The sequence below is a fragment of the Bubalus bubalis genome, chromosome 2, assembly GCF_019923935.1.
Source record: "Bubalus bubalis isolate 160015118507 breed Murrah chromosome 2, NDDB_SH_1, whole genome shotgun sequence".
Classification (NCBI taxonomy): Eukaryota; Metazoa; Chordata; class Mammalia; order Artiodactyla; family Bovidae; genus Bubalus; species Bubalus bubalis.
This window is the reverse complement of record NC_059158.1, coordinates 25178345-25203501: the sequence shown is the minus strand read 5'-3', so window position 1 is coordinate 25203501 and position 25157 is coordinate 25178345. Positions and strand designations below refer to the sequence as shown.

Here is a 25157-nt window from a genome sequence, read left to right as displayed (position 1 = left end):
TATTCTTGAAGGGATTTGAACAGAGGAGAATTCAGTATAGAATTGGGGCAAAGGTCAACAGAGTTCAAGCTTTAGTTGACTGAAGCCATGAGGGTCAGAAGCATCAGCATCCTTCAGGTACTAGTTGATCTGGTGGTTGAGCACTTGTGAGGGGTGTTGAATTCCACAAAGCAGCTCAAGAAAGTGCTTCTGGCTAATTCATATCATTGAAACAGAACTGGAAGTCTTTATGATTGATTTATTCTTTGCTATTGTTACTTCTCTTGCCTGGTAATGAGGTAGGCTCATGATGGGTTCCTGGGCTGGTGTCTGTCAAGTGGAGTAAAATTCAAGCTCTGTTCTCACCCAGACACTCAGTACAAAACTGGTGACAAAACCTGAGCTCTGCTAAAGAGATAAGGTGCCCACTCTTGAGGTCAAGGAAGACTTTTCCTGTCTGCACACGCACAGGAAGGCTTCTCAGGGGTTGAAAAGGGAGGAGGCCCCATCCCATAATTAGTGTGGAAATGCACCCACAGACCTCTGTGGTGGGAGCTATCTTAGCAAAAAGCTGTACATGTATCTTGATAAGTGTCCAAGGACCAGTCAGGTGTGAGGAAAGAGACAAGACAATTGGCCAAATGTAAACAGAGAGCCAGAAGGACTATCCTATATAAGTAATTAATTCACCTCTTTCCTGCTTGCTTCTCACTTAGGACCCCTGCATTCCTCTTTGAATATGTATTTCTGCCTCCCTTCAGTCTTAAACAGACTGCTTCCCTCTGTGTGCTCTCCCCCTTGTTGTGCTTTCTCTTTAACTTTGTATCTGTTTTTACAGTTTTTGCCTCCTTGAAACATTCTTGCTTTCAAAGGGGGATAAAGAGCCAGGGTCACTTTGCTTCTAATCTCTAGCCTGTGCTGGTCTGGTGGCTAGGATTCTTTCTCATCTAGATTACCCAGGTTCAATTCCTGGGCAGGGAACTAAGATCTGACTTTAGGACCACTCACTGCTGTCTCTCAGAGATCACTAACAGTCATTGTTCTCGTAAGATCATTATTACTGAGACTTGTTCAAGGGCAAGCATTATGGCCAGGCTTAGATCACAAAATGGCTTGGGGCTAAAATGGCTTCTCTTATGTTAAAAAGCTGTTATCTGGTTCTTTTCTTCTGGGAACCACCCCTACTCTATCTGCTTCCAGAATGGAACTTCACCTATTAGAGGGCTCTGTGTGTGTTAAGACAACATGTAACAACAATCAGCTCACAAATTACTTTGCACCAGCTCCTGAACCTTTCTTTGCATTCTCCCATCAGATCAGGTCTTTATTTATTTATTGACTGCACCAGAGCAGCATGTGGAATCTTATTTTCCCAGGGATTGAACCTGTGACCCCTGCAGTGGGAGTCTTAACCACTGGACCACCAGTGAATTCCCAGGATTAGTCTCTAATAAAGGGGAAACAATGCCTTTATGGGGTCAGGCAAGGAGAGCAGTAGAATAAGGCCAGATCTTCTGAGATCCAATGATCTCTAGACAGGCCTGGGGATATAATCCTCCAGGCTTGTTTCTCTTCTCTTTTTTCATTCCTTAGTGACTATCTCCAGAGAACTGAGCCCTAGAATATAGGATGCAAGGGTAGGGAAACTGAGAAAGCAAGCAGTGCGTCCGTCAACATTCATGTTGTAACGCTTTAGGGGGACATCAGATACTATTTCCCATTTCTGAGTCTTCATATCTTGACCCTTTCCTAGGCCTGTGCTTCTCAAGCTGAGAACAGGGAGCGTTTACAGACCCATGAATGCGGACTTTTCAGTCTTCTTTTAAAACTTAAATTTTTCATTTTCATTTTAATGGGTCATCTTTTTAAAAATAAAAATATTTTCTTCCTGGATGATTTTGATTACTATCTTTAGTGGTCTGGGGCCTTTGTTAACGTATTTGCTTGTTTTCAACTTTTTTTTTTTTTTCTTTTTGGTGAAGTTGCACAGCTCTTAGTTCCCTCACCAGGAAACGAGCCCATGACCCCTGCACTGGGAGCTTGGAGTCTTAACCACTGAAACACTGGGGAAGTCCCTTATGTTTGTTTTTTACATATAGTCACAATGATGACAAGGGACCACCCAAAGAGACAAAGTTAAACATTTAATTCAGTGTTTCTGAGTATATGGTCTATTGTGTTCTCAGAGGTTCAGTTCTAACTCATTCTTTAGATGGTAACAAAAATGTCTCATCCTTGGGACTTCCTAGCAGTTCGATAGTTAAGACTCTGCACTTCCAATGCAGAGGTGTGAGTTCAGTTCCTGGTTGGGGAACTAGGATCCCAAAATACTCCGAGGCTCAACCAAAAGTAAAAAACATCTCATCCTCAAGGGATATTCCCTCACCCCTTGTCCACTCTCATAGCATCTCTCACTTCTTCATACAACTTATTCTCCATGCCCCAACTATAAGCTCCATGAGAATAGGGACTGTCTCTGTCTCATTTATTTATGTATCCCCAGTTCCTAGCATCCTATCTAGAACATAGGAGGTGCTCAATAAATATTTGTTGAATGAATGAATGGAGAAGGAGATGAAATGCAAAAGAAATAGAGGCACTTTATTCAGCTCACAGAGAGACTGTCTGACCCAGTCCACCTGTCAATGGCTGCAGAAAAGAAGAAATTAACACATTCCCTCCTATTTTAAAGAAAAATGGCCTTTTTACTTTACTTCCTCATCTCCTCTCCCTCTTTGTTCTATAAAACAAACTGGCATCTAGACCCTGACAAGATGGTTATTTTGAGACATTAGTCTGCCATCTTCTTGGTCTGCTGCTTTCCAACTAAGGTTGCTTTCCTTGCCTCAAAAAAAAGAAAAGAAAAGAAATAGAGGCAAGGCCCATGCCTTGTGGAATCTGTTGGAACTGAAACATATACACACAAAACAGTAAGAGACCATTACAAAGCAATACATCTGTAGCAGAGTAGTTTTTTTTTTTTCATTGAGAGAAGCTAATCTCTGAAGGGTCATTGGAGTGGACCTCTCAATTAAGGCACACATAATACAAATTAGCAATCTTTGTCCAGGGATCAGGATGTAATCAAATCTTCTGTGACTCATTCTAGACTTTCTGTCTTTCCTAGAAATCCATGAAATGGAGCAGGGAGGGAGAAAAGGTAGATCAGTTTTCAACAGGAACATAAGGATTCCAAGAATCAGAATATTTAGCCTTAGTTGAAGTGGACTCTAGTACTCTTTCCTGGAAAATCCCATGGGCAGAGGAGCCTGGTAGGCTGCAGTCCATGGGGTCGCTAAGAGTCGGACACAACTGAGTGACTTCACTTTCACTTTTCACTTTCATGCATTGGAAAAGGAAATGGCAACCCACTCCAGTGTTCTTGCCTGGAGAATCCCAGGGACGGGGGAGCCTGGTGGGCTGCCGTCTATGGGGTCACACAGAGTCGGACACGACTGCTGAAGTCGGTCGCCTAGCAGCAGCAGCACAGAACCTAGAAATAAAGCTTAAAGGGAAAAAAGGTCTAATTTAGTGATCTGAGACTCAACACAAAATGGAGAGGGCTGTTTTGACACAAGTCTGTGGCTAATGATGACATTACCTCCCCTCCTGGCTGTCCTGGCACGGTCCTTTAGTCTGGGACACAACTGTGAACTGAACAATTGCAAACTGAAGAGGGAGCCAAAGTGAGGACTAAGAGTGGAATTCTCCTTCCCTGAAGAGCTGTCATAGCCTGCCTGTGCAGGGAGCTGGACGAGCAAGCCTGAATCACAATAGGGACCTACATATTTTATTAGGAAGAGGAGGTACGGTTTTTCCACTGATACGTCCAGTGGATCAGGTTATACCAGTTATACATGTAAAACGTAGGAGTAGGAAATGGCAACCCACTCTAGTATTCTTGGCTGTAAATTTCCATGGACAGAGGAGCCTGGCTGGCTGCAGTCCATGGGGTCACAAAAGAGTGGGACACAACTGAGGACGTATGCATATGCAAAATACTTGACAAACTAAAAGGACACAGACTAAAAGGTCAAAAGAACAGGATGAGATTATTCTAGAGTCACACTATTCAATGTGTGTGGTCCATGGACCACCGGCAGCAGCATCCAAGAGCTTGTTAGAAATGCAGAGTAGCAGGTCCCACCTTAGATTTCCTAAGTCAGAACATGCATTTTAACAAGTTCCCCAGATAATGTGTAGGGTCATCAAAGTTTGAAAAGCACTGTCTATAAGATTCTTTGAGGAAGAAGAGCTCAAAAGGCATTGAAGAACATGAGGCAAAGGTAAGGCAAGCCTCATCTGGATGGAACCCCAGCCCCCTGCAGAGGAAGCTCAGCATTCTAACCATTGGACTGTTAGGGAATTCCTCCAGGATTTATTTTGAAGGACCTTGGACAGGACGGGCCATTCTGACCGGCTGTCCCAAATGTAGTGAAAGTCACTCAGTCCTGTCTGACCCTTTGTGACCCCACGGACTGTAACATGCCAGGCTCCTCTGTCCATGGAATTTTCCAGGCAAGCATACTGGAGTGGGTTTCCATTTTCTTCTCTAGGGGATCTTCATGACCCAGGGATTGAACCCTTGTCTCCTGCATTGCAGGCAGATTCGTTACTGTCTAAGCTAAATGTAGGGGTAAGTATTAATAGAATAGCACACGTGGGTTTTAGGTGGCCAGATAAAAGGACTGGTCACAGCCGCGATCAGTCACCCCAGCTCCAGCATTCCCCATTATATCCTCTATGGGCCCAATCTCCCATTCCGGACCTTCTCCAGACTTTGACGCAGCCGTACCTCGCCTAGCTCGGTATGATTTGGCCTAGTCTGGTCGCAAAGGCCTGGAGCTTCACGTTTGCTGGGGTGTGGCGGTGAGTCAGTGGGGGAAATGATGTAACCTCCAAAAGGCGGGCTTAATCAGACTTCTCCCTCCTCCCGATTGGCTGCCAGAAATTTGACTAGATTCTCTTGTCTCTCGGGCTCCAGGGTTAGCTGTCAGTGTCTCTGTCCAGCTGTCCCCTGGCTCCCCTTTCCATCTTCTCCACCTGGGGAAAGACTCCAACGACAGTACTCAGTAGCACTTGGCTTCGGAAGAAGAGGTGATTTGAATGGTCTGGCTATTGCCATCAGGCGAGGCGCTTCGGCCCCCCCCAGGTATTTTTTGACTCGATCGGGTGTCCGTAGTTGGGAATGGCTACCCAAGCCGCAGGGAATTGTGGAACTTGTAGTTCGGAGTTGGAGGGGAGACTGGACCCGACAAAGATTCGGGAAAGAAAAAAAAAAAAGAGGACTTTGAGGACCGCGGTCCGGAGTCCCAGAAGGACGGAAAAGGAGTCTAAATAAAATTTCTGCCAATAGCATTGCTTTGATTTTTTTTTTTTTTTTTCAAATCAGGTGCTGACCTGGACTCGGTCCATCCCTTTCTATCCAAAACTGTTTACCCACGGTGGAAGGGGCCAGGCACCCAAATGGATACACCACCAGTCAATTCAATGGGAGAGAAGGACAGCTGTCAACCGCAACAACAAGGGGAAAAGAACCTTGAATTACCTACTCAGATTAGGCAGCATCGGGGAGAATCTCCTACGGAAATCCTTGAGCTGAGAGTGAGCCCAGATCCAGCTAGCCAAATTCTAGAGAATCCTCAGGAAACTGAAAAACTGCCTGCTGAACTTGAAAGAGACTCTGCTAAGTCTCATGGATCAGCCAGTGCGATGTCAGAGCCCCTTCAAGCTTCTGATTTCTGGTACTGTCCTGATGGCAGCTTTGTCAAGAAGATTGTAGTCCGTGGCCACGGCTTGGACAAACCCAAGCTGGGCTCCCGCTGCTGGGTACAGGCTTCTGGATTTCCTTTGGGGTCAGGGCTGCCAGAGGGCTGGACAGAACTAACTGTGGGGTTAGGCCCATGGAGGGAGGAAACTTGGGGGGAGCTCATAGAGAAATGCTTGGAGTCCATGTGTCAAGGCGAGGAGGCAGAGCTTCAGCTCCCTGGGCGCTCTGGACTTCCTGTCAGGCTCACACTGGCCTCCTTCACTCAGGGTCGAGACTCCTGGGAGCTGGAGGACACCGAGAAGGAGGCCTTGGCCAGAGAAGAACGTGCAAGGGGCACAGAATTATTTCGAGCGGGGAATCCGGAAGGAGCTGCCCGATGCTATGCACGGGCTCTTCGGCTGCTGCTGACCTTACCCCCACCTGGCCCTCCGGAACGAACTGTCCTTCACGCCAACCTTGCTGCCTGTCAGTTGCTGCTAGGGCAGCCCCATTTGGCGGCCCAAAGTTGTGACCGGGTGCTGGAGCGGGAGCCTGGCCATATAAAGGCATTGTACCGAAGGGGTGTTGCCCAGGCTGCTCTTGGAAACCTGGAAAAAGCAATGACTGACCTCAAGAAGGTGTTGGCCGTAGACCCCAAAAACCGGGCAGCCCAGGAGGAGCTGGGAAAGGTGATCATTCAGGGGAAGAAACAGGATGCAGGGCTGGCTCAAGGACTGCGCAAGATGTTTGGCTGATTAAAAGTTAAACCTTAAAAGAGACAGGAACCTGTGAAGTGTGGTCTATGCTGTGAGATTTGGTGGGGACCAAGGGAGAGTTGTACCATATCCCACTCCAAGCTTCTGCCTTCCTAAGGGAGGTAGCTGTGGTCTCAGCGTCCCTTTTTACCATTAAAAAGCTATATAGTCACGTGTGCTATGTTTTGGGGGGGCTTGTCCATCTCCGAAGATGAATCGATGAGCTAAACTTCTAAATTTAGGACACTCTGGGGCAGAGGGCGGAACTCCAAAGACTGAAAGCCACACTTCCTAGGCGCTTTCAGGCGGAGATCTGTTTGGCGCATGCGCAAACCTCACTGTCCAGTACTGTTGAAGCGTTTGCGTCCTGCCGCGCTCCCATTGGCCCAGCCTGTACGACCGGCTCTTCTATTGACGCATGTGCTCAGTACCCAGGCCTCTTACTGGTAGAAAGGACTTCCGGGACGCCCCCTCCCTTTTTAAGAGTCGATTGATTCGTTGATGATGCGGAAGAGGCGGGCCTTGGGAACCGTCTCATGGTTGGGGGGCGGGGGGAAAGATGGCGGAGCTGATGCTTCTCAGCGAGATTGCGGACCCGACACGCTTTTTCACCGACAACTTGCTGAGCCCGGAGGACTGGGGTGCGCGGAGTGAGGCGCCTTGGGGAAGGGATAGGGCTGTGGCCTGCTGTGCCCCTGAGGCACGTAGGAAGAAGCGGAGGCTCAAAGAGGAAGGCTGGGCAAATACGGAATCGATCGTCTGAAGAAGGATGGAACAGAGGAGCTAGTTGTGCTTTGGGGGATGCGGGAGTCGGGGAAGACCTCCGCTCCCGCGGAAATGTGGAATCGTTCCGGGATTGGGGAAGGAGGGACTGAGGTTCTTTGGCTATATCACTTTTCAAGTGGGCGGGCGGTGGGTCTGGCCGAGCCGAGCCAATGAGGGATGGGGCGAGGCTCTGTGAGGATCTGAAGGTTGCGCTATCGGCCGACCCCCGACCCTCCGCACCTCTTGCAGACAGCACTTTGTACTCCGGCTTGGATGAAGTGGCCGAGGAGCAGACGGAGCTCTTCCGTTGTCCGGAGCAGGATGTCCCGGTATCGCTCCCCAAGCCTTGTCTCTCACCGTTGGTGGGTGGGAGTGGTCGCAGAACCTGGGACTCATCCCCAAGCCAGCGCTCAGCTGGAGCACCCCTTCATCCTCACACTTCTGCCTTCTAATACCCGGCCCCCTTGTTCAGTTTGGCAGCAGCTCCCTGGACTTGGGGATGGACGTCAGCCCTCCTGAACCCCCCTGGGACTCTCTGCCTATCTTCCCAGGTAAGATACCCTTTGTGATTCCCTCATCCTTTCAGAAACCCTCACCGTCCCATTGTTTCCCAGAAACTGTGCAGTTCCTCTTATCCTCAAGCCTCCTCCACCTGAGTGCCTGTGTACTCCTCTCCCCCTTTGACCCCTGATATGTACTCCTTCTCCCTTGCCCAGGGAGGGGTTTTTACCCCATGTCCTTGGGCGCTTTTTGGGCTCTTGTCAGGCTCCGCTTCGTGGTTATTTTCTAGCCCGTTTTCCTCCAGATCTCCAGGTGAAGTCTGAGCCATCCTCCCCCTGCTCTTCCTCCTCCCTCAGCTCTGAATCGTCGCATCTTTCCACAGAGCCCTCCAACCAGGTGAGAGAGTCATCTCCCTCCTACTCTCTGTGGCAGGGACTCAGTTCCCTTGCCTTCACCTATTGATGCTAAGGAAATGATTTGTGGGCTGCAGGTCATGGAGTGCAGGGGGGAAGTTCTTTTCTACCTTTGCCATTTCTTTTATATCTTCATTTTTCACATTTCCACTTGATTCTCTAGAATCGAAAATGGAGTTTTGTAATATATAGAGAAATGTGGCAGCCATTGTGGGGTGGGGGGACAGGGAAGAAGAGAGTTGTTAACCACTGAGAATTCTGGAACTATTCTTGTCCAGGTTGTCCACTGCAATATTTGAGATCATGAGACTTTATCCACCTTCCTAGGAATAAAATAGAAAGAGAACAAGGGGCCAGACACAGTTTAGCAAGATGCTGACTACCATTCAAACCAGAATGTCAAGTAACTGGTGGTTTGTAAGCCATAAGGCTTCTGTCCTGGCTTTTACTCTCAACATGTCCTTTTTGTTTTCTTTCTTGTTCTGTCTCCCCTGCTTCACCCTCACTGTTACCCAGGCCCCTGGTGTAGGGGAGATGCTGGTTGTGAAGTCAGAGTCCTTGGCACCCCCACTCTGCCTCCTGGGAGATGATCCAACATCCCCATTTGAAACCATCCAGATCAATGTCAGCGCCACCTCTGATGATCCTTCAGGTAATAATAGCCTGCATCATCCCAGGCTTTACCAAGATAGAGTGTGTGTGTGTGTGTGTGTGTGTGTGTGTGTGTATGTGTGTGTGTAAAGAGGGAGTCCGGTCAGCAGGACAAGGAGGAGAGATGGGGAGGGAAGATGGCAGATAACCAGGAGGGAGGCCAGGAGCAGGAGGGAGGATTTCAGGAAATCACAGTAAGGGCAGCACTGAAGAGATGGGAATAATTTTTCTTTCTTTTCTTGTTTCTGTTGCTTTTCATTTTTAAAAACTTGCACACAGTTTAGGGCATATTTATATATGTGACTTTCCCTCCAAAGGTTTTATTATAAAAATTTTCAAGCAGACAGAAAAGTTGGAATACCATATACCTGTTCCTGCATTCTACAAGTAACATTATTTGTGCTGTTTTTAGAAGTGTTACTGAGTCTATTTACTCTTGCATGTTTATTCAGCATCTACATTTCTTGAGCATCTACTCCATGCCAGATACTGGACAGGGTTCTGAGTTGCAAAGATGAAGAACACCTTACCACCTCACTGACTTAAGGATCCCATGCTATGGTGTGGGAGAAAGACAACTAAAGTATGGTAATTCTAGGGTAGAGATTATCACAGGGTGCCATGAAGGCTCATAAGAGGGGGCATCTCACCCAGCTGGGGCTAGATCAAGGATGTACTCATGCAGGAGGGGTTTCCTGAGCTGAGTTTTGAAAGCTAGATTGGAATTAGCCAGAAGAAGACTGTAGGGACTAGTGTGGAACCTAAGGAACCTGCATCTCTTTAGAGTGGATGTAATGAGGGGGAGTAGGGAAGGGCCAGGAGATTCAGAGGCTTCAAGGCCAGGTAGGAACCCTGTTTAGGGACTCTTAGCTTTTGTCCTGTGGGCAGTTCTGTGCCTTTGAAGAGTCAGGCAGGAGAACAGTGTGATTAGGAAGATGACTCTGGTGGCAAAGTAGATACTGGATTGCAGAAACTCAGGACTGGAGGCAGAAGGAGGACCAAGAAAGAGGTCCATGCAGTTAGTCAGGTAAGATACTCAGATGCTGAGAAGAAGGCAGATTTGAGAAAGAGTGAATTAGAATGGATGAGTGCAGTGATCTCCTGGGCATTAAAGATGAGCAGAGGTGAAAGAACGTGCCTGGGTTTCTAACAAGGGCAGCCACCCCGTGGGTGAGGGTACCAATCGCTGGATAGCAACTGCAGGAGCAGGAGCCTCCTGGCAGGGAGCATGATGAATTCAATGTGGGACTTGTTGATTGTTGATTTCAAGGTGACTTCAGGGTTTCTTAGCACTACCTCCCCTTGGTTGAAGTTCAGCCAGAAGCTTGAAAACAAGAGAGCCACACATGTTTTGCTCCTGGGCCTCAGAGCAGGGCAGGGGAGGGTGGGGAGGGATTTGGAGGGACAAACAGCTCATATCCAGCATATGATTAAGTATTACAAAGAGGAGAAACAAAATAAGGATTGAAAAGTCTATACCAGTGAAAAGATTATTGACGATTTTGCAAAGGATAGAGTTCTTGGAGTCAGAGTCTTCTCTAATATATAGGTATTTTTTTGAGGGCCTGTACTTTACCTGGGCTCCCTAGGTAGCGCTAGTGGTAACGAACCTGACTGCCAAATGCAGGAGACATAAGAGATGTGGGTTCAATCCTTGGGTCAGGAAGATCCCCTGGGGGAGGGCATAGCAACTCACTCCAGTATTCTTGCCAGGAGAATCCCATGGACAGAGGAGCCTGGTGGGCTACAGTCTATGGGATCACAAAGAGTCTGACATGACTGAAATGACTTCTCACGCAGGCACCCATGCACTTTACCCATCCCTTTGATAGACATGAAGCACAAGACCTAGTCATCGCTTTTGGAGAGTCTCATGAAGGTTAACATATGGTTAAATAGCTCAGACAGTGGTCACCTCTGTGGAGAGGTTCTGGATGGCTGGTGGACAAGGAAGGAAAGGAGATTCACTTCTCAACTGAATTTCCCTTTTTTCCTTTGGGATCTTGTATTATATGACTGTATTACCTATTGAAATACATAAATAGACTTGAGATTTTAAAATAGCAGTATTGGTAATCTTATAATTAAGTATCAAAATCCAAGCTATGAACCAGAGGTAGTAGTGGATCATTGACCTTGGAGCTGAATCTGGCCTTCAGCTAGGTTAACCTCCATGGGGCAATCAACAAGTCTTACAGATAGATTTAACAGAGGCTGTGAAGGCTCAGAGGTGACTTGAGCTTTGAAGGCTGACGGTAGGAAGGGGATCTGAATAAAGGGACAAGCAGTGAGCCCTGTGTTAAGGCCGGTTGAATTTGGGTGAATGGAGGGGGCGTGAGAATGGAAGTGACCAGCGGGCAGCTTGAGAGTCAGAATCCGGGCGCAGGGGAGCAGTCAAGGGTAGAGATGCAGGCCGGGCAGTTGTCAGCATTGTGATGCGTGATTGCGTTGGGCCAGGATGAGGTGGAAATCCAGCCAGACAGGAATTTGGGCCCATGAAAACACAGCCGAATCTCCCTGTGTGGGCCTTCACCATGCGAATGAACAAGGTGTGTGAAGAAGAAAGGGACAGCTGACACGCAAGGGCAGGCTTGAGGGTTTGGCAGTGGTGGAACCAGCTGAGAGGGGCCAAGGAAGGAGAAGGGTGTCCTTTCTGAGAAAAGAGGTCAGAGGAGAGGCAGCAGGTTAGCAGCTCCAGTCCCCCTCCTCTGGATTGCCCTCCTGAGCCAGAAATAGTTTTACTTCCAGGTACAGGGGGAAGTGACTGTGTCTCCCATTTCCACATCTTAGCCCTCTTCTCCTTCCGTGTTTATCTGACACCCAGCTCTTTGTCTCATCCTGCCATCCCACAGATGTTCAGATTAAGATAGAGCCTGCCTCTCCATCTTCCTCCATCAACTCGGAGGCTCCCCTGCTCTCTGCGGAGTCCCCCAGCCAGGTGAGCATGCACTCCGCTCCTCTCTCCAGCATGCGTGTGAGTTCCTCCTGACTCTCAGAGGTGTGAGGGCTTTCTCTTCTTCAGCTCCTCCTTCTCTGCGCTCTTCCTGACTCGCATGTCTTCTGGAATGCCCCATGTAGGCTTTCATAGGAGAGGAGGTCCTGGAAGTGAAGACAGAGTCCCCATCCCCTCAGGGGTGTCTCCTGCGGGATGTCCCCGGCCCCCCTCCTGGAGCTGTCCAGATCAGCATGGGCCTGTCCTCTGACGGCTCCTCAGGTAATGCATCTCCTGACAGCTGGGGCCCCTGGCTGGAGGCCTGTTGTCCTGACATCCCTTCCTTCTTTCCTTTCACCTTCCTTCAGGCAAAGCCCTGCCCGCCCGGAAGCCACCACTGCAGCCCAAGCCCATGCTGATAACCACTGTCCCGATGCCCCCAAGAGCCTTGCCTGCCAGCACCACCGTCCTCTTGCAGCCCCTTGTCCAGCCACCCCCAGGTACTGAAGGAGAGAAGGAGGCAGCTCACAGCCTTCCGGCGCCCTGACCCTTGGGTGCTCAGCTGTGGGTGTGGGCACGAGGACACCACCTGACTCCCAGCTCTCAGACCTCCCTCTTCTGCCCACTTGCCCCAGTGTCCCCAGTTGTCCTCATCCAAGGTGCTGTTCGAGTCCAGCCTGAGGGACCAACCCCTCCTCCTCCACGGCCTGAGAGGAAGAGCATTGTTCCAGCCCCTATGCCTGGGAACTCCTGCCCGCCTGAGGTGGATGTAAGTTATTTACTGGGGAGAGGAGGAGGAAGGCTTAGTAATGGGGAGGGGAGAGAACTGTGGAGTGAGAAGGAAGCAAAAAAGTGAGCAAGCAGGCCCATAAGATGATCCTCAAGGTCAGAGTGGACCCCTTTTATCAACCCCATGTAGTTTTAGGATCCTCAGGTTTGCTGTCCCTGCAGATGGAGAAGTGGGAGTGGTCTTAGTAAATCAAAGCCAGAGGAGTCATCCTGTGTTATAGAAGAGGGAGGCTGCTTCCTTGGGGAAAGCCAGGTAAACTGTTCTCTTACTATAGCAAGCTTAAACTTTGGGTCCTAAAAAAGGAGAATTGCAAAGAAGGAAGACCACTCATCAAGGAAAAGAACTGAGGTTCTACCAAGAACCTGGGTGGGGAAGTTCTCCTACAGTCCAACTTCTCGCAGCTCTGAGGCACAGGAGTAGGAAGTGGTGGAGAGAAGGGCCCCTTCCCTAAAATGTTTCAGCGGAGAGGAAGAACCCCTCTCTGACTCTGCATGTAGAGGTTAAGACGGCAGGAGAGAGGCCCACGTGAATTTTGGGTAGTCAGTCCCTGGGGTGGCGGGACGCACTTCCCCTTCCCCGCCCTGCTTTCACTCTCCCTCTGACCCTCTGGTCCCCAGGCCAAGCTGCTGAAGCGGCAGCAGCGGATGATCAAGAACCGGGAGTCGGCCTGCCAGTCCCGCAGGAAGAAGAAAGAGTACCTGCAGGGGTTGGAAGCCCGGCTGCAGGCCGTGCTGGCCGACAACCAGCAGCTCCGGAGGGAGAATGCTGCCCTCCGCCGGCGGCTGGAGGCCCTGCTGACTGAGGTGAGACCCGGGAGGCCTGGGGAGACCAGTGGGAGTGCGGGCTCCCTGGGATGACTCACCCTTTCCGGTCTCTCTCTTTCTCTGCATCTTAGAACAGCGAGCTCAAGTTAGGGTCTGGAAACAGGAAGGTGGTCTGCGTCATGGTCTTCCTTCTCTTCATCGCTTTCAACTTTGGGCCTGTGAGGTGAGACCTTCCTCGTCTCCCCAGAACCTTCTGGGTGGAGCCTGCCTGTCGGCCGCTTGATTGCCTCTTGGGCACAATCCCTTTCGTTACTTGCACACAGACAGCTCTGGTGTCCTTGGCACTGATAGTGTAGCCAGCTAGTCCCTAGTCCCTTCATGTTCCATCATCTCTGTTGTAAATGGTACATCCCGGAGGAGATGGTCATGAGAACATTGATAAACATAGTGACTATATTAAGTGCTTACTGAGTTCTGGGCCCTCGGTTAAGCACACTCCTTTTCTAGTGTTTTCTGGCTCTGTGGGTAGGGACTGTTCTCAATCCATCTTGCAGATGAAGAGAGTCAGTCTTGCAGCACAAATTGGAACCAGGCATGCTATCTGCAGAGCCCTCCCTCTTACCCAGGCCCTCAGTTAAGTTGGAATTCTTCCTCGTGCTCCATCCTTTTCTATCCACAGCATCAGTGAGCCTCCTCCGGCTTCCATCTCTCCTCGGATGAGCAGAGGGGAGTCTCGACCCCGGAGACACTTGCTGGAATTCTCGGCACAAGAGCCAGTTCATGGAGCCGAGCCCCCCCAACATCCCTTCCAGGACCCTGAGGAGCCCCATCCCAGCCCCGCGGGCCACCCAAGTTTCAGGTTAGGAGAGGGCCCTCTCTGTTTTAGAGGTGCTGAGTGTGTCTTCTCCCCTAAAGTTACCTTTCCTTTTTGAGGGGAAGCCAGGTTTCCCAGTTGAATCCGCATGCCAGTGCAGGAGACCCAAGAGACATGCGTTTGATCCCTGGGTTGGGGAAGATCCCCTGGAGAAGGAAATGGCAACCCACTCCAATATTCTTGGCCTGGAAAACTCCATGGATAGAGGAGCCTGGAGGGCTATGGCCCATAGGTTCACACAGGGTCAGACATGACTGAGCACGCACACAGCAACAGAGCTGTTCTCATGCCAACATGGCCTTTCCTGTTGACGGGGCAGTGTTGGGCACCCTGGGTCATGCCCCCTCTCTGCCTCACTCCAGGAACCTGACAGCCTTCCCTGGGGACACCAGGGAGCTGCTGCTGAGAGACCTGGACCAGCTCTTCCTCTCCTCGGATTGCCGGCACTTCAACCGAACCGAGTCCCTGAGGTGGGGGGGTTCATGACCGGGGCGTCCTCCCCGTGTCCCGAGGCCCCTCCCCGAAGGCCTGGCTAACCTTGTGTGCTGAAGCGCCAGCTCCCCATGCCCTCTCCCCTTCCCTCTGATGTGCGGGGCAGAAGAGTGGGCGTCTTGGCCCGGCATGGACGTGTCCCCCTCCTCTGCTTCCCCAGGCTTGCCGACGAGCTGAGTGGCTGGGTCCAGCGCCACCAGAGAGGCCGGCGGAAGACACCCCAGAGAGCCCAGGAGAAACAGGTAGGAGGAGGTGGGCTGGTTCAGGAAAGGCCACTTGAAAACGAGGGCTAAACATCCTAGGGGTTGTAAGTGGTTTGGGGTGGTGGGAGGGAGAGTGGGTGTGAGGTGGCGTCAGTTTGTAGGGGCCGTCTCTCTTTTCCCTTTTCCCTTCATCCTCTTCAAATCCTTAGATACTTCTCCTTCCAGAAGTCTCAGCTGCGGAAGAAGTCTCCTCCAGTTCAGGCAGTCCCCACCCGCCCCCCTGGGCCCCCGGAAGGGTGAGTCTTGAAGGGGCACTTACTTATTAAGCGAGGCTCCTCTAAAGGAGCCATCCTGCGTGCGTCGTCACTGCCCCCAGGGCCTCATGCTTCCCTCCTCCCCTGGGGGTCTCCTGTCTCCCTCTCCCCCTCTCCCCTCTTCCCTAGTGGGAACTGGTCCCTGGGCTTGCTTCCTCACCAATCCCATTTTCCTACCTGTCAGGGATTCTGTGGGCCAGCTGCAGCTGTACCGCCAACCAGACCGTTCGCAGCCCGAGTTCCTGGATGCAATTGACCGACGGGAAGACACATTTTACGTTGTCTCCTTCCGAAGGGTGAGTTTCTCCTGCGGGCCCCATCCCCTCACCCTGGGTTTCCCGGCAGTCTCTCTGCAGGTCGAGGCTGGAGAGCAGGGCCAGGGAGCCTGTCAGCACCTTTTCCTCCACCCTCCTGGCCTGGCCCCTCTGTCCCCAGGACCACTTGCTGCTCCCAGCCATCAGCCACAACAAGACCTCCCGGCCCAAGATGTCCCTGGTGATGCCTGCTATGGCCCCCAATGGTAATTCTTTCCCTGCCCAGTGTGGAGACGGGTCCTGAGATTGAGAAATAAGGAAGTTCCAATGGGGAGATCCAGCATGAAGAGTTGAGGGGGGAAATGACAGGAGCAGGGATTCCAGAGTGATGCTAGATACATGGGTGAGAGCAAGCCAGAAATCGTTGGAGAAAAACAAAATGCAGGAGACTGATGGGAGGAAGATGAGACGTGGGTCCTCCCTAGGTGAAGGTGCTTAGGGCTGTGGGCCGGGGTGGGCTGGGAACCTGCCAGAGTCTCACTTCTTTTTTTTCTCTTGATATCCTTTCCTCTGCGACCTTACATTCATCACTGTCATCCACCCCCACCCTGCCCCTGCCACTTCTGTCTTCTCCCCGCACCAACTCCATCCCTACCTTCTCATTGAACACCCCCTGGATCTGCCTGCCCATCACTGCCTGTTCCCCCCTGTCCACCTCTGCTTTTCTGACCTCTCTGCCTTCCCCTTCTCCTCTCCCTTAACTCTGCCCTTCTCACAGAGACCCTGTCAGGCCGGGGGCCCCCTGGGGACTATGAGGAGATGATGCAGATCGAGTGTGAGGTCATGGATACGAGGGTGATTCACATCAAGACCTCCACAGTGCCCCCCTCGCTACGAAAACAGCCGTCCTCAACCCCGGGCAATGCCACAGGTGGCCCCTTGCCAGCTTCTGCAGCAGCCAGCCAGGCTCACCAGGCTGCCCATCAGCCCTCTACCTCAATCATCTCTGACCTCTATGACTCACACTGACTTAGAACTGGGGGGTAGGGGTGGAAGCAACCAAGTGGGACTGTTTTGAATTTTCCTGATCCCTGGGCTTGCGGCAATTTGTAAAGGGAAGACGGTGTGGGGGTTAAGCACTTACTTGGAGGTGGGTGGGAGTTTTCCTCTCTTCTCACCCCTTTTTTGGAATATAGAGCTCCTCTCATTTCTATGAACCCCCAATCCCTGCTTCTTTCCTTGAGGGGTGCTGAGTGAAGTTAAGTTTTGGGGTGAGTGGGCCCCAGTACACTCTTTATTCTTGTGTTTCTGTTTTGGGGGGTGGAGGTGGGAATTTAGTCCCCAGGCGGGACAAGGGAAGTTTTTACATTTTGGAGCTAGTTCCTGGGAGTCGACGAGGCATGGCAGAGGGAGGTCAGGTGGATATGGGCATATCTTCTTTTTTATTATTAAATAAACAACTTGGAGGGAGTTGAAGGTATGGTGCCTGCCTTCCTGGCTTGTGATGGGTCATTTGGGGGAACATGGCTGCTGTAGGGCCGGTGTGTCAGAGAGCCGAGCACTGAGGACACGGCTAGGTCTGGGGTGGAGTGGGTGTGTGATCACAGACCTCACGTCATCCCCTTCTCCCCAGCCCTGTAACGCGTGAGGGTTATGTCTGGTGTCTGGGGGGGGAGCAGGGGAGGGATGTCCCATGGTGTGACAGGCTAGAGACTGCAGATTCTGGAATGTGTCTGAGTAAACAGGAAGGATAGGAGGCCCCACGCCCTTCAGGGTGAACGGGCTGCCTCCCTGGGTCCCCTGCATTCTAGCAGGTTCTTCCCCCTAGCTTTCCAGGAGGAGCAGCTTGAACAAACAGTAGAGCTGGGGCCAGGGGCTGTCAGCCCAGAAAGGAAGAGCCACAGTGGAGAAGGAGGCAGTGTTTGGAGGGAAGAGGGACGCTGAGAAGCATCTCCTTAGCCCCAAACTGGAGGAAACTGAGACTTGAGAGTCCAATTGAAAGAAAAGGACAATTGCGGGGCCAGCAGGAAAGGCTGTGCTTTCTAATTAGGAGGAAGGAGAATAGGACAACAGGCGAGGGGCCAAGACTCCCTCAACCTGGGGGTTCCCTGTCAGGGGCGCCTGTCCAGCAGCACCTCGGACCTGGCCCTCGGTCCTGGGTCAGCGGGAGGGCGTGGGCTGGGCCTGGGCTCCACGCCCAGATGACTGGACAGGGGCCGCCCGGGCCACAAGCCCAGGCCTGAAAGCGGGAGAAGAACCTCACGTGTTCAGCCAGGCTCCCCTGCTTCCCATTACTGTGTTTGGGGTGAAAACAGACCAAGTAACTATGGCAACCTGGAACCTAGGGCCCCCAGGAACTAGGCCTTTCCTCCCTCCAGAGGGCAGCCCTGGCTCCTCTACCATCACTTCCTGTCCCAAGGTCCCCGGAGCCCTTCCCAGCCTCATCCAGACAGTGCGTGCAAGAACAAGGATTCTGCGGGCAGAGCACCTGAGTTGGAGTTCCTGTTTTGCCTTTTATTAGTGGGTATCTTGGGCTTCCCTGGTGGCTCACATAGTAAAAAAAATACACCTGCAGTGCAGGAGACCTGGGTTCAATCCCTGGGTCTGGAAGATCTGGAGAAGGGATGGCAACCCACTCCAGTACTCTTGCTGGGTATATCCCATGGACAGAGGAACTGGTGGGCTACAGTCCATGTGGTCGCAGAGTCAGACGCGATGAAGTGACTAACACTGGTAGGTTGCTTGCACACACTGAGCCTTAGTTGCCTACCTGCAAAACAGGGTGTTCCTGCCTACTCCTTGGGTTGATGTGCGGAGGAAAGATGATGGTCTACAGTGGACACAGCTTTCTCTCCTCACCTGCTCCTTTCTGTCTCCATTCACCTGGTCCTTTTCTCTTCAATTCCACTTTTATCCCATCTGGGTCCATCACTGTTTCATTGTCCCGTCACTTTCTCTCTTTCCTGACGCCAGCTCAGGAGAGTGCTTAAAGTACTGGCTTCTCAGAAGGGGGCTCTGGGGTGTGGCATGCAGCTCCTCTGGCTGGTTGGCAGGGGACAGCTGGCACTGTGGTGTGAGCCAGGACTCTGTCTTGGCAAGGGCCTGGGTGGTGGGAAGGAAGGCTCAGGAGAGGTGTGGAGAGCAGGTGTGCCATGGGGTGTGAAAGCAGGTCAGTCTGGCTGCCTCCCCACAAGCCCTTGCTGATCTCTAGCCGTGGCCCCATTGAAGGCCACCTCCACATGCTGTCACTCCTGCACGTCCTGTTGACCCCTTCCTGGTCAGACCCTCTGTATCTTTCTGTTCTGTTACTTTCCTTCCTCAGAATCGCCTTTCGTCCACTGTCTCTCCCTCTTCTCTTTTCTCTAGACTGGTTTGCTGCCTTTCTGTGCCCTCTACCCAGCCCTGAGTTATCACCTTCTCATTCACAGCCTTTATCCTTTGTTCATCTGCTGGTTTCTCAAGGTTTTTGTGTTTTTCCCTTCCTCCCCCTCTGCTTCACAGTCTGCTCCCTTTCTTCTGGGTCCTCTCCTCTCCCCCGGCTGCTTCCACTCCTTCGTCCACATTCCTTGCCCCCTTCCATAACTTCCTCTCTTCTCCCCCGCTCCAGCCCTTTCCTCCTTCCGCCCCCGTGCCCCCCTCTCCCTTCACCTCCCCCAGTGCTCGGTCCTCTCCCAGCTGTGGGGCCAGGACTGGAGAGCCTCACACGGTTGCCTCATCGTTCTGCTATGGCTTCTGGATACAGCACATCTGGATTCCGGGGCCCAGATGTGTGGTTGCTACAGCGACCCCGGTCCCTCTGGTAAATACGGGCGCCCACCCGCCCCACAGTAGAGAACAAAATAATTGTGTGACTTTCTTTTGTCACGAGATAGAAATGTCCTCCCTCCTCCCTTTTCCCCACACCCATGTCTCCAGGCAAAGGAAGTTTTAAGGGTCCAAACTCTTCCTCCTGTGGCTCTCTTGCCCTGTTTTTCAGCCCAGGCTCTTAATTCTCTCCCCTCTTTCATCTCAGGATCAGTTTTTTCTCTCCAAGTTCCTCATCACCTCACCTCGCCCCACCCCCCAGTCTCAGTAATGAAGTGTTGACCCCCTGACTTAAACTTGGCAGTTTCTTCCCACTGAATCTACACCATAACTGGATGCAGAAAGAGGTTTCAGAAATCGAGAGCACCCACCTTTCCCCAACAAATCCTGCCCTAAGCCCTTCATTTGTTTCTGCCCTAAGTCTTCGATCTTTCTAGGGCTCTTCTTGGGGGAGGGGGAGGCATACAGGCTTTGGAATCTGAAAACCTGGCCTGAGGCCCACTTTCACCACCACTAGCAAAGTCACCCGGCCAAGTCCATTAATGTCTACAAGCCCCCGCTTCCTCAGCATAAAGTGGGATTAATAAAGTGCTGTGGTGTGGGAAAGGGCTTTGTAAACAGAAGCCCAGCACAACTGCTTTCTATCTTCCCCTCTCTGGGACTGCTTCTTTGGATCACAGCCCCTGGCCTCTTCGCTCCCTCTCTATCCTTCAGGCCCTTGCCCTCAATTGCCCTTACTCTTGTCTTCCTCAGCTTCTCCTTTCCTTCCTTGCTATATACCTTTTATCTCTCATCCTCCTGAGGGTAGGACAAGAACTTGGAGGTTCATTCAAGGATGGAGGCCCACAGCTGAAGACACCTAGACCGAGGATTTGGAGAACAGCCAGAGCACACAAACTGTTCTCAGTAAGACCCCAGCCTTTCTGTCCACCGCCTGGGACACCTCGGTGAAGGCGACCCCACTGACCACTGGACTCCCTGCCTTCACTCTGAGGCTCCCTGCCAGACACTCTTGCCACCTCCTTCTCTCACAGTCCTTTGGCAACTCAGTGTTGACAGGCATTTATGAAGCACCTGCTTTATGCAAGGCCCAGTGCTTTTCTGATAAAAGGCAAACATATATATATATAAGACATAAGCTCCTCCAGGAGCCTGAAATCCAGGGTATGGATCATATTTTAGATAATGATTATCTCAGAAGCTGGAATTGTGTCTGTCAGGCCTCCAGTGGCTTCGGCTTCTTTGAATGCCTTCTGAGCTTGTGAATGTCTGGAATCTCGCACCCTTTTCTGACTCCAGCATCCTGTCTCCCCTGAGAAGTGGACTTCCAGAACACCCCAAGGCCATCATTTCAGTCCTTCTTTCTCTCCAGGCTCTTCTGGCCACTCTTGGACCAAGAATACCTACGGTGACCATACTTCCACTATACTTCGACACTTTGGTCCAGTGGTTAAGGCTCCACGCTTCCACTTCATAGGGTGCAAGTCTGATCCCTGGTCGGGGAACTAGGATCCCACATGCCTAGTGGTGCAGTGGAAAAATACATGAATCTGATAAAAATAAAACCAACATATAGGGTACAGGATCAAAAAAAAGGGAGGGGGGCAGGATATGACCATTAGAATTACTAGAATCTGGCAGTATCAGAGAAAATATGTTCTCTGAAGTTTGCTCTTTCCAGGTAATGCCATTTTAGACCCTCCACCCTTTCAAGTGCTTTCCCCCAAGCCCTGCATGGAGAGCTGAAGGAAACTGTTACCTTATTTCAGGCTCTGGGGGCTTCGGGCCAAGGCAGAGGAAGGAAGCTGAACCCAACTCTATCCAAGATGCTGACTTCATCTTTCCTATCAAAGCCAGGAAAAAAAAAAAAAAAATACACGCACACCCAGACACGGGCACACATGGTGACACCCATGCGAGCACCCATGCGAGCCTTCGCCCTTGGCCACCAGGAGCTCACGGGGCATTCCGCAGAGCCACATGCTGGGCCAGTGTGCCCTGCCCCCCAGAAACAGCACACCCGAGACCCTGGGGACCTGTGGACACCTCTGCCCCAACGATGTGCAGGGTCAAGACACGGGCTCCCGCGCTCCCTGTCACCAACGAGCTGTCACTTGGCCAAGCCTCCATGGTGAGGATTGTGAAGTGGAGTCTCAGTCATGTCCGACTCTTTGCGACCCCATGGACAGTAGCCTACCAGGCTCCGAGATCCATGGGATTTTCCAGGCAAGAGTACTGGAGTGGGCTGCCATTTTGTGGTTGGGTGGAGAGAACTTTATCTGCATGAAACCTCCCTCTGGTTGGGTGGAAAGAACTTTATCCGTGTGAAACCTCCCTCAGCCTGAATGTTTCTTATCCAGCAAAAGTCTCTTCTTCAGCCCCTCATCAGGGGAGCAAAGCACATGGGGAAATGAGACGAGAGAGATAGCCCTGCAGCCTGATGTGCGCATCTGCCACTCTGCCCTCTGGCCAGTCTTCCTATCTCTACCCAAGATCAAAATGACCTCTTCCTCAAGCCCACAACTCCCTCCCTACCCCTGCTTCTCCGCTGCAGCACAGAATTAGTCCCCTTCCTCTTTCCAGAACATCAGCATGCCATGTGCCCCCCACCCTCATGTCTGCCCCTGGCTCTCACTCTTTCTCCATCCCCAAACCTTTCTCCTAACTTTCAGGCTTCCCTTCCCTGTCTCCTGTGAACCCCACCTTCTTTCCCAAGTCGTCTATGTCTCGGTGTTCAGGCCATGCCCTTGTCCAGCCAGTGCCCAAGCCTCATCTGCCATTTCTCTAGGAAGCTGCTGAGGTGAAAGAATGAAAAGGGGGCACTGATCCCCGAGCTGAGAACCAGAGATTGAACAGTACAGACAGGGAGAGGCAGCACAGAGACGGGGCGAGAAGAGGACACAGTGCAGGTGGGAGCAGTGGGGCCAGGCAGGGGCCGAGGTGGGACAAGGAGGCTCCTTGTGGAGAGCAGTCTAGACTGGGGAGGGAGGCTTCCTCCTGCCACCCACCCTCTCTGCTGCCTGCCCCTGCCAGGAGATAAATGGTAAGGGGATGAAGGACCGGGTGCTGGGCAAGACCCCAGCTGGAGGGATGTGGCAGCTGGGAAGAGGTGGAGGAGGTTCCGAGGAGGGAGAGGGGCTGGCCGTGGGAAGGGGTGCTGGAAGAGGGGGAAACAGGTCAGAGAGCAGGAGCAAGAGGTGGAGAAATGGTGGGGAAAAGGAGAAATGACATGAGGGATGGGGGTGTTAAGTTGGGACACAAATTAGGGTGAGGAGGAAGAATAAAAATGGGATAAGGAAAGGATGGGGGAGGTTGGATGAAGGCTGGAGGGGGTGAGATGAGGGTATTGTGGGACTCAGTGATCCCAGACAGGGAGGCGGGTGGGATGACGGCAGGAGGAGAGGAGGGGTGACATATGATGACGTTGGGAGGGCCTGGCAGGGGCGGGTGGGTGGGAGGACCTGCCCTATCTCCGCTCCCCTCCCTGACCTCATGCTGGTCCTCCCCTTCTCCTCCCCCGGCTAGCTTCAGTCTCCCTCCTCCTCACTGTCGCTGCCCAGATCGACGGTCGGGTCGCGGCTCAGTGAGCCCCTGCTGCAGGGAACGAGCAAGGGGATATACCAGGAGCTCAGGGCTGCCAAGGGGCATCCACCCACCCTTCCCTGAGAACCCCCTTCCCAAGTTCGGGACAGAGCAGGTACAGACACACTGAAGCTGCTGGTTACTCAGGTAAGGAAGTAACCTCCGTCTCTGGGAGACAGAGGAAAAGAGACGGGAGAGGTGGGGACCTCTACCCCCAAACCCCAGGTGAAGGTTGGCAGGAGAGCCTCCCAGGAGAGCCTCCCAGTAGAGCGGGGACTTTCTGCGGGGGCAGAGGAAATAAGACCATGCACCCAGGACCGGATTCCCCGTGGAGGGTGTGTCTGGGAGAGTCAGTGCAGGTGTGTGTGAGTTGGGCATGGAGGATGGATGCTGGGGTTTGGATAGGACCAGGGGCGGCACCAAGGTGGAGGCGGTTATCGGTGCGGTGTTGGGGCTGGGAGAAACCAGAGGCCAGGATGAGCTGGTGGCCGGCTGAACCTCAGGAGGGAAGTGCTGGTGGAACCCCAAGTGATCTGGCTGGAGCGGCTGAGCCAGAACTCTAGGAACGTGCCCGAGGGAACTTATTTGAGCATCCAGATGGGGACTCCCCGGGTGGCAGCAGGTGGATTGCAAGGCCCCAGGAGGGAGTTCTGGGGGTCTCCAGCCTTTAGGAAATGCAGCAATGGAGCAGAGTTAGGACTCCCAGGTCTGGGAAGGGCACGGAGTCTGTGGAGAGAATCCTACAATTTATTCTTGGCAGAGAGCTTTGCACCCGTGACTCACGGTTCAGTGGGGCTGGGATGACTGCGCGATGCCTCCAGGGGGGCACAGGGGCTCCGTCTTCGCTCCAATCCCCCTTCCAGGCTCTCCTGCTCTGTCCGTCTGAACCTCCCCCCTACACGTGACACACCCTGGGTGGGACGGGCGGGACCCTTATCTCGCCTGGAAAGAATTTAATGGCTTGGAAACAACTGGAAATGGAACTGAGAGGAACTACTGGGAAGCAACTCGGAAACACGGAAACACCGCAGCTGCCGTCAGTCCGCTTCCAATCCCCGCCCACTTCCCAGATCCTCAACCCCCCCTCCCCTCTTTCCCTGGCCCTGCCTCCAGACTCCCGGGGACCCAGCACCTCAATTTCTCAACTTTCTTTCCCTAGAGTCCTGGTCACTCAGTGCTCCTCCCCAGGACTCTTTGCCACTGAGGGTCCGGAAATCCTTTAATTTTCCCACGTCTCTGGCCCATGAACTTCCCAGAATAAGGGGTGTCTTTGATCCTCCAACTGCCCCATCTCCCGGTTACCTCCTTGCCACCTGCTTCAACCCAGTGTCTGCAGCCCGCCCTCACCTCCCTCCGTGTCCTCGCAGCGCTAGAATCCTTCTACCTTCGCTCTTCTTGTGGTACGAGGGACAGAGAAAGGCATGGGGGTGGGGCCAAAATCCCCCACCTCTGGAACATCCCTGCAGGAGGCCAGCCCCTCTCCCCAGCTCCTGGGACCTACAGTCCCTGATGAGCGAAGTGTCAAACTTGGCTACCACATGAATACCCTGCGCGCTGAGTCATCGCTTGGGACGATGCCCCATCCCTGCCAGCCCTCCGACTATGGGGAGGGTGCCAAGAGGGGGAGGCCCGTGCTCCCCTCCTTTCTCGCTGCGCACAGGCACCCCCGATGCCGCGGGAGGGCGGGCGATGAGAGGAAACATAAAGGACAACCAAGTATCCTGCTTTCCTGCTGCTGAGAGAAGACCGCGATTCTTTCAAGAAACGGGAATAGGGAGCTAGGCTGGTGGTGGAGACTCGAGGGGAGAGGGGCTTGGGAGGGAGGTTCTGGGGGTGTGGCCCGTGGGGGCCTCTCCTCTGGTGCCTCTCCTCTCAGACCAGCTTCACTACTTTCCTGCTTCTTCCTGCTGCAGAGACCCTCCCCCTGCTCCCACCAAGTGGGGAAGAGGTGCAGGATTCGATTGTTGGGGGAGGGGGACTGGCAGCTCCCCCCAACCCCCAGGGGTGTGGAGCACCCTGTAACCTCTGCCTCCTCTGGAGAAGGGTCTCCTGTGTGGTTCCCCTCACTCCAACTAAGTTCTTTGACTCACACAACTGCCCTCTGAGCCAATGAGAAATCAGCTTTTTTAGATCTCGCTCAATGACTGGATGTGGAGGAAATGTGAAGAGGAGTTTGTGTGTGTATGGCCTTGTTGTTGTTGTTGTTTAGTAGTTAAGTCGTGTCTCTTTTGTGACCCCACGGACTGTAGCCCGCCAGGCTTCTCTCCACCCCATTTCCCAGGCAAGAATACTGGAGTGGGTTACCATTTCCTACTCCAGGGGCTCTTCTCAACCC

The 25157-nt window shown here is 52.4% G+C and overlaps 3 protein-coding genes and 1 long non-coding RNA gene across 15 annotated transcripts in view; 3 read left to right on the top strand and 1 right to left on the bottom strand.

The window, feature by feature from the left end:
- Positions 1 to 4706: 4706 nt before the first annotated feature.
- Positions 4707 to 6655, top strand: FKBPL (FKBP prolyl isomerase like). 3 transcript variants are annotated; one of them, XM_025267876.2, is made up of 3 exons: positions 4707 to 4848; positions 4964 to 5131; positions 5372 to 6655. In XM_025267876.2, exons 2-3 carry the CDS (start codon positions 5086 to 5088, stop codon positions 6481 to 6483), a joined length of 1158 nt encoding a protein of 385 aa, XP_025123661.1. In that variant the 5' UTR covers positions 4707 to 4848; positions 4964 to 5085; the 3' UTR covers positions 6484 to 6655. The 3 variants fall into 3 exon arrangements, with proteins under 3 accessions (XP_025123661.1, XP_006059224.1, XP_006059223.1); XM_006059162.2 differs by lacking the exon at positions 4707 to 4848 and having other exon boundaries at positions 4896 to 5131; positions 5372 to 5808; positions 6016 to 6655; XM_006059161.2 differs by lacking the exon at positions 4707 to 4848 and having other exon boundaries at positions 4897 to 5131.
- A 339-nt stretch (positions 6656 to 6994) lies between these two features.
- On the top strand, positions 6995 to 16912 carry ATF6B (activating transcription factor 6 beta). Of its 4 annotated transcripts, none has more exons than XM_006059149.4 (18): positions 6995 to 7124; positions 7498 to 7577; positions 7721 to 7799; positions 8054 to 8145; positions 8679 to 8814; positions 11666 to 11751; positions 11892 to 12027; positions 12114 to 12245; positions 12381 to 12514; positions 13153 to 13338; positions 13431 to 13522; positions 13979 to 14158; positions 14536 to 14643; positions 14826 to 14907; positions 15094 to 15164; positions 15367 to 15478; positions 15618 to 15702; positions 16215 to 16912. In XM_006059149.4, exons 1-18 carry the CDS (start codon positions 7043 to 7045, stop codon positions 16463 to 16465), a joined length of 2124 nt encoding a protein of 707 aa, XP_006059211.3. In that variant the 5' UTR covers positions 6995 to 7042; the 3' UTR covers positions 16466 to 16912. The 4 variants fall into 4 exon arrangements, 3 of the variants coding, with proteins under 3 accessions (XP_006059211.3, XP_025123620.3, XP_025123614.3); XM_025267835.3 differs by having other exon boundaries at positions 8039 to 8145; positions 15097 to 15164; XM_025267829.3 differs by having other exon boundaries at positions 8039 to 8145.
- LOC102392741 lies at positions 14158 to 23788 on the bottom strand. The gene is made up of 3 exons (XR_003104281.3): positions 23606 to 23788; positions 15360 to 15545; positions 14158 to 14319 (listed from the first exon to the last, which is right to left on the bottom strand). It is a non-coding gene; the product is annotated as an uncharacterized LOC102392741 (long non-coding RNA).
- The window catches only part of TNXB (tenascin XB), a 56545-nt gene continuing 54118 nt past the window's right edge, over positions 22731 to 25157 (top strand). For 6 of the 7 annotated variants that reach the window (XM_044928822.2, XM_025267820.3, XM_025267810.3 and 3 more), the window contains exon 1: positions 22731 to 22969. The gene's annotated coding sequence lies outside the window, so the exon portion shown is untranslated. The remainder of the gene's footprint in view (positions 22970 to 25157) is intronic. The other variant, XM_006059152.4, reaches the window with a different exon arrangement.

Excerpts from the sequence above, each read along its gene's own strand:
- ATF6B (XM_025267829.3), top strand. The coding sequence starts at position 7,043 with ATGGCGGAGCTGATGCTTCTCAGCGAGATTGCGGACCCGACACGCTTT. Across the intron at positions 7,800-8,038 it reads CTCTCTGCCTATCTTCCCAG|CCCGTTTTCCTCCAGATCTC; the intron begins GTAAGATACCCT and ends GTTATTTTCTAG. Across the intron at positions 15,165-15,366 it reads CCCCCTGGGCCCCCGGAAGG|GGATTCTGTGGGCCAGCTGC; the intron begins GTGAGTCTTGAA and ends CCTACCTGTCAG.
- FKBPL (XM_025267876.2), top strand. The coding sequence starts at position 5,086 with ATGGTCTGGCTATTGCCATCAGGCGAGGCGCTTCGGCCCCCCCCAG. Across the intron at positions 5,132-5,371 it reads GGCGCTTCGGCCCCCCCCAG|GTGCTGACCTGGACTCGGTC; the intron begins GTATTTTTTGAC and ends TTTTCAAATCAG.